This window comes from Cupressus sempervirens, chromosome 1 (assembly GCF_028749045.1).
Source record: "Cupressus sempervirens isolate cs-2001-9-10 chromosome 1, ASM2874904v1, whole genome shotgun sequence".
Classification (NCBI taxonomy): Eukaryota; Viridiplantae; Streptophyta; class Pinopsida; order Cupressales; family Cupressaceae; genus Cupressus; species Cupressus sempervirens.
The window spans coordinates 112,646,336-112,667,348 of NC_143118.1; the positions used below are offsets into that span (position 1 = coordinate 112,646,336).

General features: G+C 36.0%; 1 protein-coding gene across 1 annotated transcript; it reads left to right on the forward strand.

Moving 5' to 3' along the window:
* The first annotated feature begins 10,387 nt into the window (after positions 1–10,387).
* On the forward strand, positions 10,388–11,962 carry LOC149576473 (uncharacterized). Its single transcript, XM_089794446.1, has one exon. It carries the CDS (start codon positions 10,388–10,390, stop codon positions 11,960–11,962), a length of 1,575 nt encoding a protein of 524 aa, XP_089650572.1.
* The last annotated feature ends 9,051 nt before the right edge of the window (positions 11,963–21,013 follow it).

Consider the following 21,013-nt stretch of genomic DNA (forward strand, 5'->3'; position numbering starts at 1 on the left):
TTATAAGAAATTAATTTAATTTCTTCTTATCCTCTATTGAGACTTTGGAGAATGTGAAGGTCAAAATATGGGATCATTACAAGGAATGACCCCAAAAATGGGTTCATTACATCATATCCTAAATAATATGACCCCATCTCATAGGACATCTATGTCCTCGCCTATCAGGTAGAAGAAATCCCCCTATCAATTTGGCTAACACTGCAGGCAATGGCTCATACTATAACATCTGAAACTATATCATCCCCTATATTGTCATCCCTAAATACATCTCTGAATGCTGTCTCATCAAAAACTTGATCATAATAAATGAGATCCCCCATTTTTGGGATCCTGAAAATATTGTATACATCCTCTAGGGTAATCATCATCTCCTCAAGTGGCATATGGAAGGTGTTGTATTTTGAGTGCTATCACTCGACCACAACTATTAATAATCCTCTATTCACTCAAAATTGAGGCATCTATAATAGATAGGGAAATCCACATCTGTCAATCACCTTCCACTCCACCACAGATAATCTACCTATTGACTCCAAGGGTCACAAGTACAATCCATGAACCATGAGCTTCTACCTACATACCTATTTCATCAAAAAATCGAACAACAACATCACAAGTGATCATCCTACATCAATCAAATATCCTCATCTAACTATTTAGCTAATAGCTCTATCTTGAACCAATTATTTGTCCTACTCTATATCCTAAGATGGACATGTTAGTTTTCCCTACTCTGTATCCTAAGGGGGGCACTATCTTCTACCAATCCAAAATCACTTGATTGATTTTACATATCACTTTATGACCTCAAATTCACTATTGTTTGATTTGTTATGCAAAAAAGTATCTAGGTTGATTCCAAATTCACCAATTTCACATTAGGATCCTATCCTACACTCTAAACAATGCTAGGCATAGTTGACCTCAACTATCTGGCCATTCTACTCTTAGACACACCTTAAACTAGCCATGTGTGTTGTCTAAAGCACCAAATGCTCCATAAATCTATTTTTCTCTATCTAATTAATCATATATGTTATTAAAACACACATAAGTGCTACAAGATTCAATCACATTACTCAATGCATCACATGCAATGCTTTCATCACACAGATGTACTATACATTTAAGAAATGCTATCCCATGCCACATATGCACTCTTCAATTAATCAGAGGTTTTATAGACTATAAACACAATACTACATTTGTCATATGCACTATCCTACTACTCAGATGCACTAAAATCTATTGGAATTCTTTAGAATAAAGAAGAGGGGGTGAATAAGTTATCCAAGGTCCAAATGTACAAATAAATATTTTCAATGCCTAGTAGAACCATATCCATAAAACCTTATCATGCATGCATCCATTAGATCATAAAATACATAAAATTTGTAGGTTATTGTCCTAGGTCAAAACAACTTTGTAGAAATATAAACATGAAACATAATAGATTCAATAAAACATTTGACACAAAGATTTTACATGGAAACCCAATTTGGGAAAAACTAATAGTAACATGCTACTAATTCTCACTCTTTTGAAGTGATGCCCTATGAAAGACCAACCCTATTAAAGGTTATAATACACATTGTTAAATGTGATATGGTTAAATGGTTTCGATCAACTTGTTAGGAGTGAGCCTTGTCAAAGGACTTTAGACCATTCTATTAGAATATCACCTAGTTAAAGGATTTACAAATGATTGTTAGGTCAAAATGATTTACCCTAGGAGGTAGTGGGACTTGGGTTTGGTTTCTTTCTCTACTAGGGTTTCATCTTTGAGTTTCCTTGTGTACATCTCTCTATCTGAGCTTTCCTTCTATATTTTCCACCTATCAAATGACATTTACTATAGGAGTTTTTAGGCTAGTTTATAATGGCCCTGACCAGTGGTGACCTAGTTGTTGATATTAGTGTTCACATTGCTACTTCAGAAAGTCATGACACCTCCATTGAACAAACATTCTTGCAAGTTCATCCTAAAGGTTTTTTAGGAGGTAATCCTGATATTACCTTCTTTTGCAAGAATTTGATACTGCTTGTGATTGGTTAGAACAACATACCTTAATAGGGTATTTTGTGGGTAGGACTCCTCCTAAAGCTATGCTCTGAGAATGGGTTAACAAGAGCTAGACTCCTCATGGAGTCTGTCTTGATGCTGTGAAAAACTTTACCAAAGGTTTTTTTAATTTTACTTTGCCAACTTGTCATAGGCAAACACAGTTTTTTGCAATGGTCCTTAGTCTGTGCATTATTCCATACTTTTTTTCAAAGATGATTGAGAGATTTCACCATCTATAATGAAAAAAAGCTTATGGTTCCTATGTGGGTAGAGTTCCTAGGTTTACCCTTACCCTATTGACCTTTTATTGAGTCTATTTCCAATACTCTTGGCAAAGTTATTAAAAAGGAACATGAATTTTTTTCAATGCTCATCCTCAAATATGAATTTTTGTTGAGGTTGATCTCTTTAAGGATCTTAAGGATTATGTGGAGATACATATTAGTTCTAAAACCTTCTCTCAGAAGTTGCTTTATTTAAACCTACCTAACACCTGTTATAGGTGCTAGTTAGTGGAACGCAAGATTAGGGATTTCCCTTTGGCTATGCCTAGGGTTAAACCCATACCTAAAGAGGTTCCTATCAAACTAGTAGAAGGGAAGAAAAAATAAGAATGGACTACTATTGGGTGTAAGGGAAAGGCTACCTTGGCTCCTAAACAATCATATGCAACTATCATTTTGGTTCCTCCTATCTCAACAAGAGTGTAAACCCCAACCATTGTAGGGAGGCAAATGATTTTTTTGGAACTAAACCCTGGTATTTCATAGGTTTCAAACCTTGGTTCATAGGGGATTAAGGTGTTCACCGGGGCTAACACCTCAATTGTGATTCATACCCCTCTTTCTACTTCTTCCATAGAAAACTCAAAATGTGCAATGTTCTCATAGTCTTCCTAAATGTGTTGAGAAACCAGAGGAGAAATGTCGGGCCATTAGTCCAGAAGATTTTCCTTTTGGCTTTAACATAGTTTCAACTTTCTTGTAGAATAGCTACTCCTCTCTTGAGGATGAGGAAGATATGGAAGAATTTTCATGAATTTTTTATCATGGAATATGCAAGGTCTTATATATCTCTTCAGAAAGTACTATGTTAGGGATACTTGTCATAGACTTGGTAATTTAGATTTTCTCTGTATGCAAGAAGTTAAGATCTCTAGTTTTATTCTTTCCTCTACATGTTACGTCATTTAGTCGAATGACATTATGTTTTCCTCTTAGCACGATTCTACCAAAGGTGGTGTAGTTACTCTTCTATCACCTCATCTTCATTTTTCTATTATTTCGCATGGTTCTAACCCCATGTACAAAATTATTTGGCTTTTTCTTTCTATTAACAATCATTCTTTTGGCATCATTAATTTTTATGCTCCTAATGATGCTATGGTAAGATCTCAATTGTGGGGCTGGCTGGCTAACAACTTGCCTCCAGCTACTTGGGTTATGTGTGGCGACTTCAATATGGTTGAGCTGGCCTTTGACAAAGATGAAATTTTCCTTTTTACTGGATAGCTGGGGAAAGGGAAGCCCAGTACTACATGCATAATAAATTGGGCCTTTTTGATCCCAATACTAACCACCACTAACATAGTGGGGTTTGGCACACTTGGTCCAACTTTTGAGCTGGCTCTGATTGCATTTTAAAATGTCTCCATCGTGCCATGATTATTATTCAATTTTTTTTCTCCTTTTCCAAGGATCAAGATTTACCTATCATTCCCTTACCATATGTGATGTTATCAAACCACTATCCCATTTATTTTGATATCTTGTGGCACACAGTTGTCTAGCAAGTTTTCAAAACTCAATTTTCCCTCAACATGTTAGTGTTGATGCATGCTTCCACTATTGCTAATATCCTATGTATCTAAAATTTAGAGCCATGTTTGCATTCCTAGATAGGGTGAATTCAGTGGTGGAATGATGCCATTACTAGAACTACTCACTTTTTGCACATCTGTGGGTGACATTTGGTAGTTTTCAGAAGTCATCTTATGAATCCACTACCACTACTCTCAAGAAATCTTTTGAGCCTCTCACCCTTAACCCTTTTGATGTTGATTTAAAAATTCAACTTGGAAAACTATGCCATGACAAATAAGTTGTAGATAATTATGCTGCTCGAGGGGCCCAAATCAAAACTCGCCTCCATTGGTTGGAGGTTGGTGATAAAGCTTTGAAGTAGTTCTTTTAGGCTCTTTGAGCCTGTCATATCGATTTTGGGATTAAAAAAATCAAATAACACACTTCTATTCTCTAAAGTCTCCCTAACATCTTGCAAGCTTTTGTTAATTACTATAAAAATGTGTTTACTTTACCAGGAAATTTGATTGCTTGGGAGGAAGCCCTTAGAAAGTGTATTTTTGTTACTCCAAACTGCCTAACAGTTGAGTAACGTACTTTCTATGAGCAACTTCTTACCGTCTGAGACCTTAAAGAGGTAGTTTTATCCATGGTTGATGACATGTCTCCCGAGTGTGATGGGTTTCCTTGTAAATTTTACAAACAACTTTGGGAGTATATTAGTCTTGATTTGCACAAAGTTTATCTTGAAGCCTATCATTCTAAAAGCCTAGGAGCTATTAACAACAAAGGAAGCATCAAATTCATACCTAAAGATGAAGATCTTGAGGATATTTGTAATTTGTGTCCAATTACCCTTCTTAATGTGTCCTATAAGATTATTGCTAAGGCAATTTCTCTTAAAATTTTCCATCTCCTTCCTTTAATTGTGTGGTCCGAGCGAACTGACTTTATCAAATCCATATATATTTTTGACAACATTATTGATGTCTAGGAAGGTATGGAGTGGGCTTGCAAGTCCAATCAGTCATCTATTTTTTTGAAAATATATTTTGCTAAAGGTTATGACCGGATTGAATGGCCTTTTATTTTGGCTATGCTTTAGGCTCTTGGTTTTGGTCCCAATTTTCTGTAGTCTGTGGAGATGCTCTTTGGAGATGCTAATGCTTGCATTACTATCAATAACTCCCAATCTAACACCTTTAAGATTTTTTGTTCAATTAGGCATGGTTTTCCTCTGGCTCTAGTGTTATATGTTCTTGTTGCTAAAGGGTTTGGCTACTTGCTAGCCTACTCCATGCCTTTTAGTTTGGTTCATGGAATTTCTTTACTAGAATCCTCTTCCCAGTTGGTCGATGGTCATTTTTCTAATGATTCTTTTCTCACTCTTTTGGAGGATGAAGAAAACATTAATAATTCCTTGAATTGCCTTGACACTTTTTGTCAAGCCTTTGGCTCTACTATTCAATGACATAAAATTCTCTGTTATCACCAGCCTTTTTTTCTAGCTTCACCTTGGCTTAATCATTTTGAATGGAAATGGGTCACAAACAAGGAGATTTTCTACTTTTTAGGTATTCCTTTTGCCTTTCAAGAATTGCTAGTGGATCTATGGAACATTGTGCTTGCTAAGATTAAAAAGAAGTTAGACTATTGGCTTATGAAACCCCTTTCTCTTGCGGAAAATTTCATATTTTTTCTAAAGTTCTTACAGCTATGCATGTCTATTATTCTTCCTATTGGGATCTTTCAAAAGCCTCCTATTAGAAATTAGATTGATTGCTCTATGATTTTATTTGGGCTTTTGGTTCCGACCATCATGGCTTTCACAAAGTTTCTTGGGATTTTTGTTGTCTCCCTAAAGAGTCTAGAGCCCTTGGCCTCCTCTCCACGCAGAAGCAAGGCCTTGCTCTGCATGCCAAATGGATTATTCATGCCATCATTAGAGATAAAGCTTGAAAGATTCTGGTTTGACATTGCATTTCCTTTGGGTTTCCTATTAATAGACCTACATGGAAGGGGATTGGCTTTCAAACCCTTCTCATCATATGAGAACCCATGCACATATAAAACTCTTTTGTTATCAAAAGTACATGGAAAGCTTGGGAAGTTGTTAAGCCTTGGCTTTATTGGTCTAGTGATGAGTTCCATGATGGGCTCTCTTTGAACTAGCAGAACATTTGGTGGTCTCCTCTGTATGCCATCTAGGGTATTCCCCTAGCCAAGACTCAAGGTGCTAGTGATCTGCTTTTTTTCAAATGAGGCATCAAGACTCCTAAAGATCTTTTCTCTAGGGTCTCTATGAGTCTTAGAACTTGGGAAGATATGCACATCCAGTACTGGCTTTCCCATTCAAATTGTCAAACTTTTAACTTGTTGCTTTTTGTAATTCCATGCCACTTAATTCATAAAGTGGGTATCTAGTCTATTCGACCTTAGTGGACTGACTAGAAGTGGTATCCTGCCACTCCATCCACTAGCTACAAGCCAAGTTTGGGATATAGATGGCTCTCTCCCCATCTATCGATGGTGGATATGCTTAATCAGAGATGGCATTTGCAATATTCCCTTTCTCAATGGAGAAAGTGCTTTGACACTATTTGGAGTGCCATTATAGAACCCAAGATTGCTCATTTTTCTTGGTGTCTGGCTTCCCCTTGGGCCTCGACCTTAGCATATTGGGGTTTTGGCTTTTAGGTGTCCATTTTGTGGCCAACTAGAGTCTTTCCTGCATATTTTCTAGTTCTATAGACATGCTCAAAATTATTGGCATTGAATTCATGATTTTCTTAAGCCATTTTTGCCTAAACCCTTTTCTTGGCATATGGTTATTTTGGGTGATTCTCCTAGGATCCCAAGAAAATTTACCCAGATCTAGCATACCTTCAGGATGAAGATTTTTTTCACTCTATGGAAAGATATAAATGCTATTCTTTTTACTAATTTTTCTTTATATAAATATTGCTATGAACACTAAAGCGTGCATTTGTAATAATGTAATGATGTAGATTCAAGTGAAAGAAAACAAGGTGGCCTTGGAGGTGGCCCACCTTTAAGAGCCTCTCAATTAGTGGGGAAATTCCCCTTGTACTATTGCTAGAGTACCTCTAGATGCCTTAGTTGATACCATGCTACCCATAGGCCACCACCAGGGGCACAGTTATTTGGGCCATCACTTGCACACATCATGTTCGTAGTCTTCTCGCCATCACTCTCCCAATAGTGGTGATGGTGGTTGGTGGCATCACTCAATTTCCCTACCCCATCATGGCACAGTTTGGTCCCTGACTCCTCCTCCTGGTCCTTGGCATGTGATTTCTAGAAAGTGGCCCTTTCACCTAGAATTGGCCATCTCACCTCCATGACCTAATACAAAGGATGCTGACCAGGCCCCTGATGATGCTGTCAATGACTAGACTATTGCCAACTCACCTGCAAATCATAGGGATGACTTGAGATTTCATGATCAAGATGTACCTCCCCTCAGTTGGCACTACTTTAGCTACTTGAAGGTTTCTTCTTATATATTTTTTGATGAATAGTTGTTGATTCTAGCTTTGGCCGTGTGAACTCTCACAGAGTAATCTTGTATCCCCTAGCCCATTTTTATGAATAGCAATCTTAGTATATTATTTATTAATAGAAAAGGACTATTCATAAAAGAAATCATTTACCCTAAACTAATACAATGATTAGAAATTAGTAGTAAGGCTTGATATGATAAAAAATTACAACTCAGTTGCAAATTATAGATCTCTATTTCAATCATCCATTGTGATTGTCATTCACACACTTCGACTTTGATAGCTTGTTCACCCTTCAAGCATTCATAGTCTTAAGCCTTCTTTCTTTGCATGCTAATTGAAATAACTTCTATTTGACCACTAAATGAAGCAACACCCTAGACTCCTTATCTTCCTTAGGTTCTCACACATGAAAAGCTTTTCTTCTGATCAACTATATCTGTAAATAGAGAATTAAGATCTTTTTACACTCATCCACTCTAGGGTTAGGTAGGATACAATGAATCTACCCATTTTTACATTTGGTTCCTCTAGATACTTATTCCCCAATCTTCCTTTAATTCAACTCAAAATAGTTTACCTTGAATTTAGTGCCACTAGCTCATCATAGTTATCTTCCACATGTTTTACACAATTCAAAAAAAAAGAAGTTAGCTTAGATTTGTCAAATCTTTGATTTAACACTATTTTCTGTCACTCGAAAACTATACTAGTTTACTCAGAAAATACTAGAGTTTACTGATGCTCGACACCATCTAAACTTTACTTGGCATATACTAACAATCACTCAACTTGCACTATTTTTCATCTTTTCTCGACATCTCTTGATTTTCACTTCCACTGATTTCTACTCAGCTTGCATTGACTTCTTAGCAAGGCTTAACAAACACTTTTCATACTTGATCTTCTTCTAGTCTTAACTCGAGTAATCTTTCATTTCAAACTTCCAGTAGATAAACAATACACTATAGTATCAATGTCTTACTTGGTCTTAGTGCTTCTTTTATATGCCAAATAAATCAACCTTTCTATAGGTGCTATTTTTATCTCATCTTTTCAAATCCTCTTCATCAATCAAATAAATGATAGCTTTTAGAACAAAAAAGCATTTGTCTCACCAACAAGTAGTAAGTTTGACATCATTGACAAAATAATGATTTTTCCATTATAGGTTCTTCACTTCAAAATAATCTTATATCAAAAATCTCCCTCTTTGGCATTGATGACAAACTAATACCATTAATAATACCAAAAAGAAAATAATCTTTGAAATTTCTCCCTCTATTAGTGTAGTATATGTCCTTCCTCTGTGTAGGGTAATGTAAGCTTTGTCAAGTTCCTTTACTTTATCTTCTCCCTTTGACTTATATCTCCCTCTTTCTGATATTCAGGTCTCTCTCTCTCTCTCTCTCTCTCTCTCTCTGTGTGTGTGTGTGTGTTCTTTCTTATATCTCCCTCAATTCTTTCTCCCTCTTACTAGGTATATGTTAGCAGTCTTATATATCCCTCTTTGACAATAATGCCAAATACTTGTCATCTCTATATGAAGATATAATCAATTTCAAATTCTCCCTCTATCACCTTTCATGTGATTGTAAATCTTCTAATTTAGTTCCTTCATTAGTTTAGGCAACTCTTAAAGTAATATCCACTGCATCAAGTTGTAAGATACAACATTCATCTCACTTGATGCAGGGCACTATTGATGCTTCTTAAGTAGCTTTGGATAGTGGTATCACCCTTAGTTTTCCTCTTAGATACTCATGAGCATCCTTAGGTAAATATTTTGTGAAGATATTAGTTATCTATTCTTTTGTATTCACATATTCCATCCTCACTTCTTTGTCTTGAACTAACCCTCTCAAGTAATAATAGTTGATTGCAATGTGCTTAGTCTTTGTGTGCATTATAGGGTTCTTTGATATATTTATAGCATGTGTATTGTCACAATAAAGTACCATAGGTTTAGTGATTTCCTCCTTCATACCTTTGAGTAGCTGTTTGATCCATATAATATTTATACAATTTACTATAGCAACACTATATTCCACTTCAACAATAGATTGCAATATACAATTTTGTTTCTTGCTGGTCCAGGTGACCAACCTCTTTCCTAAGAAAAATTCTCCACCTCTTGTGCTCTTTTTATCATCAATATTTCCAACCCAATCAACATCAGTGTAGGCTCTCAAATTAAATTTTTCATTTTTCTTGTAGTATAAACCATATTTTTCTTTCAGATATCTCATAATTGTCTTAAGAACCATTAAATGATTCTCTTTAGGTTTAGTAGAGAATCTTACAACAATCCCAATAAATAAAGTAGTGTTAGGTCTAGTATGCACTACATATTGAAATTTTCCAATCATAGACCTATAAAATGTTTGATTCACATTAGTTGAATCATCATTCTTTGACAACTTGTGTCTTGTCACCATAGGTGTGCTAATTGGTTTGGAATCTTCCAATCCAAAAGTTTTCAATATGTCCTTTACATACATAGATAGAGTGATGTCTATGCCATATTTCATCTAATATACTTGAAAACCAATAAAGAACTTGATCTCTCCAAATATAGACATCTCAAATTCTTTCTTCATTTCATTTGCAAATTCTTTACATAATGTATCTTGACCTCCAAATAGTAAAATACTTTTACTTCCTTCTGTCTTCAAGTACAAATTGCTGTTATCATTTGTCTTCTCGAAACCAATCTTCACAAGATAATTGTGAAGCCTTTCATACCATGTTCTTAGGGCTTGCTTTAAACCATATAAATATTTACATAGTCTACATACCATGTTCTTGTTGTTAGCATCAACAAATCCTTCTGGTTGTTTTATGTAAACCTCTTCTTCTAATAGACCATTCAAAAATGCTAAATTCACATCCATTTGATAAACTTTGAAACCTTTGTATGTAGAGTAAGTGTTGATGTAAATAAGTAAGGCAATGCCACTATTATCTTGGATAAATCAGACTATATTTCCAAGATGTATGACCTTCTCTCAGACCCTGACAGCTATAGGGTTGTTCATCGCAACCCGTGCAACAAAATCTTGAAGAAGGTCAAATTGGCCATCGCCAACTCCTCGTTTGACGATGCCACCAAGAGGCATCTCTTGCCCTCCAAAGAGCTTACTCCTCGTATCTATGGCATCCCTAAGATCCATAAAACCAATATTCCTTTAAGGCCCATTGTGGATACTATGGGATCCCCTACCTACAAGCTCGCCTCCTTCTTAGCTAAGCTCTTATCCCCTCATGTTGGTAATGTTGACTCATTTGTCAAGGACTCGCAACACTTTGTTGATTTTATTCGTGATGCCTCGTGCGATGATAGGGATATCTTGGTCAGCTTTAATGTTGTTTCCCTCTTCACCAAAGTCCCCATCACCGATGCTATTGACATCATCAAGCGCAAGGTCAATTCTGAGGTTGCCTCCTTAGTAGAGTTATGTCTTCGATCCACTTTCTTCTCTTTCCAAGGGGTTATCTACGAGCAAGTGGATGGTGTAGCCATGGGCTCGCCCCTCTCTCCACTTGTTGCCAACCTCTATATGGAACATTTTGAAGACATTGCTCTACATTCTTCCCCTCTCAAACCTAAATGGTGGAAACGTTATGTTGATGACACCAACGTCTGTTGGCCCCATGGCCTTGAAAAGCTTGAAGAGTTTCATGCGCATCTCAACAATGTGGCTTCTTGCATTTCTTTTACCAAAGAGGTTGAATCTGCCAAGTGCTTACCTTTTCTTGACATCTTGATTATCAGGAAACCTGATGGTTCCTTAGGTCGCAAGGTTTTCCGCAAAGCCACTCATACCGACCGCTATCTTCATGCTGCTTCGCATCACCACCCTAGCCAAAAAGTGGGCATTATCAAAACCCTTGCCTTGAGAGCCTTCCGTATTTGCGATGTGGACAACTTAGACCTTGAGCTTTCCCACCTCTATCAAGTCTTCCTATGGAATGGCTACTCGCACAAACAAATCTCTCGAGCTTTCAAGCTCGCTAGGTCTTTCTCACGCGCCTCCTCGCTCCCTTCCTCTTCTCCCCCAGACCCCTCTTCTTTCATCTCTCTTCCTTTCGTTGCCAGCATCTCTCACAAGATCGCCAAAATTCTTACCAAGCATGGTGTGCAGGTGGCTTTCAGACCCTTGACCACCTTAAAAAATTGCATCCCCTCACTTAAAGACCCCAGGGATGTCTTCTTGGAATTGGGTGTCTATAAGATCCAGTGCTCATGTGGCACTCCTTATATAGGCGAAACTGGTCGCTCTATCCACATGAGGATCAAAGAACATGCTGCTGACATTAGGCATGAACGAGTGGCCAAATCAGCCTTGGCAGAACACTCCGCTGCCACTAAGCATCATGTCTCCCTAGAAAACGCTCATGTTGTGTGCAGGGAAGACAACTTCTTCAAGAGGAAACTCAAAGAGGCTGTTGAAATCTTCAACAACCCTTCCAACCTCAATCGCGATGATGGCTGGAACCTGAACACCTCTTGGCATCCTCTGTTGTCTTCCCTCCCTCCTCTTTCACCTCGTGTTCTTCCCTCCTAGCTTGGGTTTCTCCCCTCCCCCTTTTTCTTCCACTTTTCTCTTTCCTGGCTCTCCGTTGCTCCCCTCTGTCTCTCCCCCTTCCCCCTCGCTTTCCAGCTCTGGGTGGATGCCTGTCCTCGTCTCCTCCACTCTCGCTCTCTCTCCCCCTCTTTCTCCCTCTCCCTCCCTCTTCGTCACCCTCGGTCTTGTTTCTCTCCTCGGGGTCCCCAACATTTTTTCTTCTCTTTGTTGGTTGCCTTAGTTTTTTGCGGTCTGCACTTATTTTTACAGTTATTTATGTGTGTATTCCTTTTCATTTATTTTTTAGTTTTTGGATTCTTTTTACTTTCCATTTTTCTTTTTTTAATCTCTCATTTTATTTTTATTTTTATTTTCTTTATTTTTATTTTTCTATTTTTATTATTTATTATTTTTATTTTATTGTATTTTTATAAAATTTCTCTTTTCTTATTTCTCTTTTCCAATTTTTATTTTTTCTTTTTGTTCACTTCGCTATTTTCTTTCCTTGTTATCTTTCTATTAGTTATTAATTTATTTTGGGTTGATTTCTATTTTTTTGATTTTATCTGATTAGTTTTTGTTTTTTTACATTTATTTATTTTTATTTTACTTTTGTTTTGCATATTTTTGGTTTTTATATTTATATTTTTATACATTTGGGGATATTATTTTTGTTTTTCTGAATTTTTACACTTATTTATTTATTTTTCTTGTTATTCGCATTCCATTTATTTATTTACTTTAATTTTTGTTTGTTTAATTTTAATTTTAATTTTTATTTAAACTCTTTTGTTTTTATTGCCTCGCACCATTTTCTTTTTCTTTTTCTCATTTTTATTTATTGTTTCTCTTGTTCGTTTTATTTTTTAGTTTTTTAGTTTCTTGCGTTCGTGTTCTATCACTTCTGGTTTTTTTGGCTTATATATATATATATATTCTTATTGATATTTACATTCATATAGATATATATTCTTATATATATCTATACAAATTTATTCACATTTATTTATTCATTCATTTAGATTTTCTTTCATATTTATATACATTTATACATATATTCTCATAGATATATATATTCGTATAGATGTTCATTTATCCCCTTAGATATAGATGTAATTTTTTGTTTCTTGGTTTTTTCTTGATTACTGGCTTAGGTATTTATTTTTTGTTATTTATTACTTTAATTTATTGATTGTTTGTCCTTGTTTTCTATTTTGGAGTTTTTGATTATATATATATATATATATATACACTTATTCTCGTTTTTATACTTTTTTATTTTATTCTTGTTTTCCTTATCATTTTCATTTCTTATCCTTTCTTCCTTGCATTCTCTTCTTTTGACTTCTCTCCCTCTCCGTCCTCCGTGCCTCCTCGATCTCCGTGCCCCTTCCCTCCTCTCCATCCTCTTTTTATCCCCTCTCTTAGATCTGCACTCCATTTTTTGCTCTCAGTGACTCAGTGGCATCCTGATGATGGATCATACAGTATGATTCGAAACGTTGATGAAAAAACTCTCACACAATCTTCCCCAAAAATTAATTCAAGTATTTACTTATTACACTTACTTAAGTTTACTTAGGTCAATGCATTATTTCATTATTTCTTAGGTGAGACACTTAGGAGTTTGCATACTCATATGAGTTTTCATGTTGACAACACTAGAGTAAGCAACTCTAATTCAACACATGGTATCTACAACACTAGATTTTGCATAATTAACTGAGTTGTCATGTTGACAACATAATTATTCACACTTTATTTTAGCACATGGTGTCTACAACATAATTTTACGTGCTACACCTTTTTAGGCTTATCCTCTCATCATTGCACTATCTCCTATGCTTAATGGAAGACAATACACTCCCAATGGACATGTGCCTTATTGTAAGACTTATTAGTGTTTTGACTCCTAGTCAGTCTAGAGGCCTTTATATTTAGACACCCCTAGTGTACTTGTACAACATCAATTGAATATCATATTGTTATTCTAATCATACTCTATTGGTCTATTCTGTGCTGGTGGTTGAGTTCCTTGATCTTGGGTGATTTTTCCCTAAGAAAAATTCTTACATGGTATTAGAGTTGAGGAAAATTTCTCTTCATATAGCTATTTGAGACCATTTTATTGTTTCACCTTTTAGAGGACATTGACCTAGATCTAGAGTATCATAGTCATTGGGAGCATCTAGAGCCAAAGCGAACCTTGCCATTGCATCCAAAATGTCGATTCAATGAAATTTGAGTATAAATTCACCTACCTTAGGCCATATTTGAATTTTAGGCAATTTTTTTTTGCAAACTGGCACTTGAAGGCCCTGATTTGCAAATCCGATATGATTAGTTTTTAGATTTGTATAATCTATTTTTAGATCTATATTAATTTCTCTACAATTTCTGTTTACATTTTTCTACAAATTTTTAGAATTTTTTTTAGGCTAGTAGGGCCTATAAAGGATTTTTTTTTGCAAAAATTGGGTGGTGAAACCCTAGCCCTCGTAGGGAATATTCACTGTGAAATTTGAAATTTCCATCAACAGGCAGACTACACAATGAAAAATTCCATTTATCACCGTCAAATATTCCAAACTTCCTAGCCACACAAGGGAATCCAGCTTTAGCTCACCTCAAACCCAATGATCTATTTCCACAAATTCCCACTACACTTTTTGGCAAGCGGACTGCCCTTTTCAACACAATGGCTCGACTTTACTTTATTTTATGCGCGAGGGTTTGTGTTTATAAACACATTGGCATCACCTCTTGTGCTAAATGTGGGATAATTACCACAAATTCCCAACTGTCGACAAAGCATTTTTGTTTTTTGTTGTCATTTTCCAATGGATCTATCTCCAATGTGCAATATTCTGAACTCTGGCATCATAGAACATATTGTCGATCGCCACTACTTCAATTCCTACATGACACATTCAAGTTTTTCCATCATGACACCACTCTTTGTCTTCTACTAGTCAACATTTCTCAGTTAGTGAACAACCCCCATCAACATCTTCTACAACAACACATGGCATCTATAGAAGCTTCCATGTGTCCAAGTCAGCACCCTTCATGGTGGCTATCTAACTAAGTACCACATCGTCAAAGTGCCATGTCATCTTAGCTGCTTAATGATGCCACACATCAAATTCCATGTTAGCTACCATGATAGTGACACATAGGTGCCATGTCAACCTAGTCATACAACACATCAACATTTTTGTATAGTGCCGTATAGCTGACATCATCCTGACATCGTCTGCCACATCAGTAGGGGCCATGTTTTTGTTGGCACCAACATTTTACTATGCTAAACTTGATGGCCATTTAACCATCATTTCTAGGAAAATTTGAACTACTACAATAGCCATTTGATTGTCAAATTTAACCTCATAGTTTGCTGCCCTGACCTCTTTTCAGATTCAATTTTGATTTGATAGTTTGACTTTGGGAGGCCATACCTTAGTCATTCAAACTCCAAATCAGGTGCCATTTTTTTGGATTTTGGGTAGAATTTCATGAACTTTTTAGTGGTACTATTCTTTTCTAGTTTTGGTACATGAATTTGTTAGAAATTACATTTTTGGAAACTTTACCTGTCTAATTTTGCATTTTTCTACTTCAAATGCTCTATACGGGCTCATTTGGACACATTTTTAGGTTCCATTTTTTTTGAAAGTGCTTAATTTTTTTCTTCTTTCCAGATTTGCAATTAGATTATAGCTTGTATGAACAAAAATATCATTTTCAAAATTAGGTCCTTTTCTGCATTGTATTGCTGTGATTACTCTTCAAAATTGTTGGACATTTGAGCTATAGTGCTTAGTACCATATTTGAACCTTAAAAGATAGTTGTAAACAACTAAATTAGAAGTCCACTTTGTACATTTTGACAAGTGGCCTATTGTACATGCACTACATATAAAGTACCAAAAGCATCATTTTTTTTTGGTGGGGGGGGGGGGGGTGTCTTTTGAATGAGTGAATAGGGGTGTGCCTCTTGTGTTTTTGTGTCTCTCTTTCTAGCTTGTTCTCTTTTAATTTTTTTGCATCATGGGTTCACCTAGAACTCCACATCTAACTTCACACAATTATACTACATGGAAAGATATTGTATGGAGTAGATTAATGGAGAAAAGTTTAAATTTGTATGTTGATGGTACAATTGTAAAACCCATAAATGCTACAACACTAGTTGATTGGTAGATTAAAGACAATAAGGCTTTGGGAATCATTAGGAGTTGTGTTCATAGAGATCTCTTCTTCCACATTTCTAGCTTTAAAGAAGTCAAGGCTACTTGGGAAAAACTTGAAGGGTTGTATGGTAAGGTGAATGAGGAAAATGGATACCAATTTGAGGATGACCTACTTCTCTTGGATCCTAAGAACTTTGACACAATTCAAGACTATATCAACAAAGCCAATTAATTGAAAGCACTACTTAAAGATTGTGGTAATCCCATGAAGGATGATAGATTGATTCATCACATCTTAAAGAGGCTACTTTTACAGTATGCATCTTTTGTGTCAAGTTACAACACTCATAGGTTGACCATGGGAAGTGCTTTTAGAAAGCCTACATTTGATGCATTTGCATAAATGTTGATGTTGGAACAATCCAAGTTGATAGATATGGATATTATCAAGTCATCAAAGACCAAAGCATTGGTGGCTAGTAATGAGAACCAATCAACTCAACAAGGAAAAATTTCTACCAATAGCAAGAAGAAACAGTGGAAGAAAAAATCATAATTAGAGACACAACAATATACCTCCTCACAACAAGGTAATTCTTCTTCTAACAAGAAGGGACACAATTACAAGAAGGATAAACTATTTTATGCATATTGTATGAAACTAAATCACGATGAGCATCATTACATGACTAATAGAATCGATGAGTTATAAAACTTACTAAGGAAGAACAAAATCAATGTACCAAATGCTTCCAAGGATTCAACTCCACCCACTTTAAAGGGAAAATGGTAAGAACTTATGGCTGGTTTAATTTCTTTAGGGGAATGGATTCTTGACTCAAGTGCCTCCTATCATATGGGTTCTTCAAAAGGAGACTTTTCTTCATTGAAGTAGTCTAAGGTACCACACATCTTTGTAGGAGATGATACAAAAGTGGAAGTTGAAGGGAAAGGACAAGTTGAGATGGAAAATGAAGAGTTCAAAGAAGTTCTCTACATTCCCAACCTTGGCTCTAATCTCCTTTCAGTCTACTAAATCACTCACTATGGAGATGGCAATAAATTTGAGTTCCTTCCTGATTCTGTAATGGTATGCAATCTTAAAGATGATTTAGTGGTTACAGTAGGTAAATTAACCATCACAAAAGGCTTTATTCTTTTCCCCACTTTGTGCCTAAGTATCCTTCACATGCCTTTTTGAATCTATCTCATTCATAAAGAAAATTATGGCATGAGTGGTATGGACATCTTGCCTTTTTCTATCTTCATCAACTTTGCTCAAACAATATCATCAAAGGTATACCTACAATCAACTTTTCTAAAGGTGAGTGTTCAAGTTGTTCAATGGATATGCATCAAGAAGAGAAGTATGATAAAGGGAAGTCTTAGAGAGCATCAGTCACTCTTGATTTGGTTCACATAGTTCTACTAGGTCCTTTTGTAGTGACATCAGTTAGCAAGAAAAGAACAAAGTGTTTGATAAGTTTCTAGCCTTCAGGAGTCATGTTGAAAAGCAATCAATGAAAGCCATCAAGGTTCTTCATATGAACAATGAAAGCATATATGTGAACTTAAGACTTAGAGACTTTTGTGAGCTTGAGGGTATTGATCTTCAGATTCTAGTAGCATTCAGTTTGCAAAAGACAAGTGTTGCAGAAATGAGGATTAGAACTCTTAAGTCTATGACAAGTTGTATGATTCAAGCCAAGTCTCTTGATCCATCACTTGAAGTTAAAGCTATAAGAAATTGCCAATCACATACTTAATAGGTCTCCTCATAATGTCTTATATGGAAAGACTCCTTTTGAGGCATGGTGTGGCAGAAAACTAGTTGTGAGACACTTCAAAGTTTTTGGTTGTCCAGCATGGGCAAACATATATTTTTGGAAATGCAAGACACCACCACCAAGGCCTTGTACTTTCATTGGATATGAAGATAGTTTTAAGGCATATAGACTTATGGATATTGAGACTCATGATATTTTTATAGAGAGGAATGTACACTTTGAGGAAAGTTCACCTATCTTATCCTCTAATCCTCTCCATACTTCATACATTGTGGAAACTGATAGTGACAGTAGTGATATTGATTCGACAGATTCAGATATGTGGGATCTTATTGATAGATATAACATGATGTCACAACATCAGCACATTCCACATGCATACATTGCTATAGTGGTAGGTCTATGCAAATTAGAATAGTAGGGTACACCTTGTCTTCTAGCTCCAACATCAAGGGATGACTACATAGCTGATATTTCAAGTTTTTTTGTGGAGTCATACATAGAAAATATGGGAGACATCATTGATGCTATACATCTTCTATTTGATGCAGAATATCCTTCTTTAGTTTTTGTGAGGGCCTACTCTGACCCTCTTGTCCATTCTCTACATGATCAATCTTTCCAAGTTGATATGATTGTGGATCCTTATGTACACCAGTTGCAAGAGGTCTCTTTATCATTCAAGGAGACACATGGTTCTTTGGAATATGTTCTACATTCATCCTTACTAGATTCGACCATATTCTTTTCAGCAGTGTTGGAAGGGGTGATAGTCAGTATTGACACAAGGACAATTAAGTAGGTTTTAGAGACTCCATTTGTCATTGTGATTCTTTCTACACATTAGGGAAGCATCTCAGTTGTACCTATGATATTGTTTCTTCCAAAAGGGAGGAACATTATTTAGTAGTCATGGATCAACTTCTAGATTGGAGCAGCTATCACAAATTCTGTGCTTGTGCTTGAGTTCCTTAATCTTGGGTGATTTTCCTCTAAGAAAAATTCTTACAGTAAGGAAGTAGAGTTCTTAGTCCTTCCAATCTTGCAATAGGGGAAAATGGTTCTCCATAGTCTATTCCTTCTTTTTATGCATACCCTTTGCAAACTAATCTTTCCTTATTCTTTATGACTTCACCATTTTTATTTAACTTGTTTCTATACACCTACTTGGTTCTACTCACATTCTCATCCTCTAGTCTGAGAAGTAGAGTCCATGTCTTGCTTTTCTCAATCTGCTCAATCTCTTCTTTCATGGGTTTACTCTAGTCCTCATTTTCTAAGGAATCTTTCACTATCTTAGGCTCATGCATTCAAAAAAAACATGCATCACTTCTCATCCTATTCCTTATCATTTGTCTATCATCTTTATCTCCAATAATTTTTTTAGTAGGGTGATGTGTCTTAACATATTTTGAAAATCTTGGTTCTGCTCTTCTTTCCTCATTAGGTCTATCAACTTGTAAATCACTATGCACTTGTCTATCTGGAAATTCAATATCTCTTTCATGTACAATTATCTTAGAATCAAAATGTGCCTTAGCTTCTATTTGCAACTCAGCTCCTGACTATATCTCAGTTTTTGAATGCAACTTGACATTCATTATATGTGATTTGATAGTCACTGAAACTTGCTATTGATTTACAACTTGGTTTACATGAAATGTCCCTTTTCTGATTTTTGTATGATATTTCCAACCTTTAATCAGATCTTTAAGATCAAACAACTAATATCACAAAGATCCTCCAAATTTCTCAAGAAACCCCAAATCGGGTATGCCAGAAATGGTGCCAAAAGCTTCACAGCTTCACCTATTATTAATAAATCTGAAAATGGATATTTTTAAAGAAATTTCAGCAGCATAAAAGCCTACAAAATGAAATTTCTAGATCTATATAGCCTTTACATAGCAGCTCACAAATGTAGGAAAAAAACTATGCTCATCGGGCTCCCGAAATTAACACAAAAATGCCCGGAAACACCACAAAAACACTAATAAACTATCCCAGAAGTTTAATCACATCCCAACACATATATTCAGCTCTATTTTAATAGCTTAAAGTCTGAAATACAATATAAACTAAAACTGATATGAAATGCTCAACTGAAAACACCAAACTCATGCAAAAAACACACCCAAAAACCCACAAATCTACACTGTTCAACACAAAGGCAAACTCTGTATGAGCATGCACATGGAATGGCTTCAAACTCCCATCCTTACCCTTCCTAGAAACCTGCAAACTCCCATTCTTGGGTCTCCCTGGAAACCTGCAAACTCCCGTTCTTGGGTCTCCTTCTCTACAGGTTTGGCAGCCTCTGAAGAATAACAAAGAAATCAGCAAAATCAAGTTCTGGAATGAGCCCAAAATGCCTCCAAACCCCTTAAAAGAGGGCATAACTGTAACTCACATCCAAGAGAGGTTAATGAAACTTATTTTAATAATAATTTTCATTTATTAGTCCAACGGTTTCCAAAGATTAACCCCCTTTTTCTGAAACTTCACTTTCTTGGGCCTGCCTGCCTTAGCAAAGATTTTCTTTTTTAATTATTTGAAAAGGGGACATGAAAAGTCCTCCCCTCCCAATCATTGCTTGTCCTCAAGCAATGGCTGAACAATAAACCAATCAATCCACCTGGATCCCAAATGTAGTCATGAACTATACTACTACCAATTAACACAGGCTCCTGCAATATCCTCTGCAATATGACCAAGAGGAATCCATAATCAAATTGACAATTATAGCTCAACCAAACTCTGAAATCACCACTACCACAATCAAAAACCCATGAGGCACAAACTCTTAGAACATCAGAACCCAAGTAAAGTGGACAAATCAAACTACCAACACAGTAAATACCATCAACGCATCCCACTGGCCTATATGGAATGTACAATCCAACTCTGCAACAATGGTGAACCCTCTCGAATGAAACTGTACCAAGTATGGAGAATCCACACACTGTACAACTCCTATAGTCAACACAACTCTGCAAATCATCAGCCACTATCTCATAACCATAACTCCCATACACTGCTGATGGTGAAAAGACATTACAAGATAAAGAGTA

Excerpts from the sequence above, each read along its gene's own strand:
- LOC149576473 (XM_089794446.1), top strand. The coding sequence starts at position 10,388 with ATGTATGACCTTCTCTCAGACCCTGACAGCTATAGGGTTGTTCATCGC.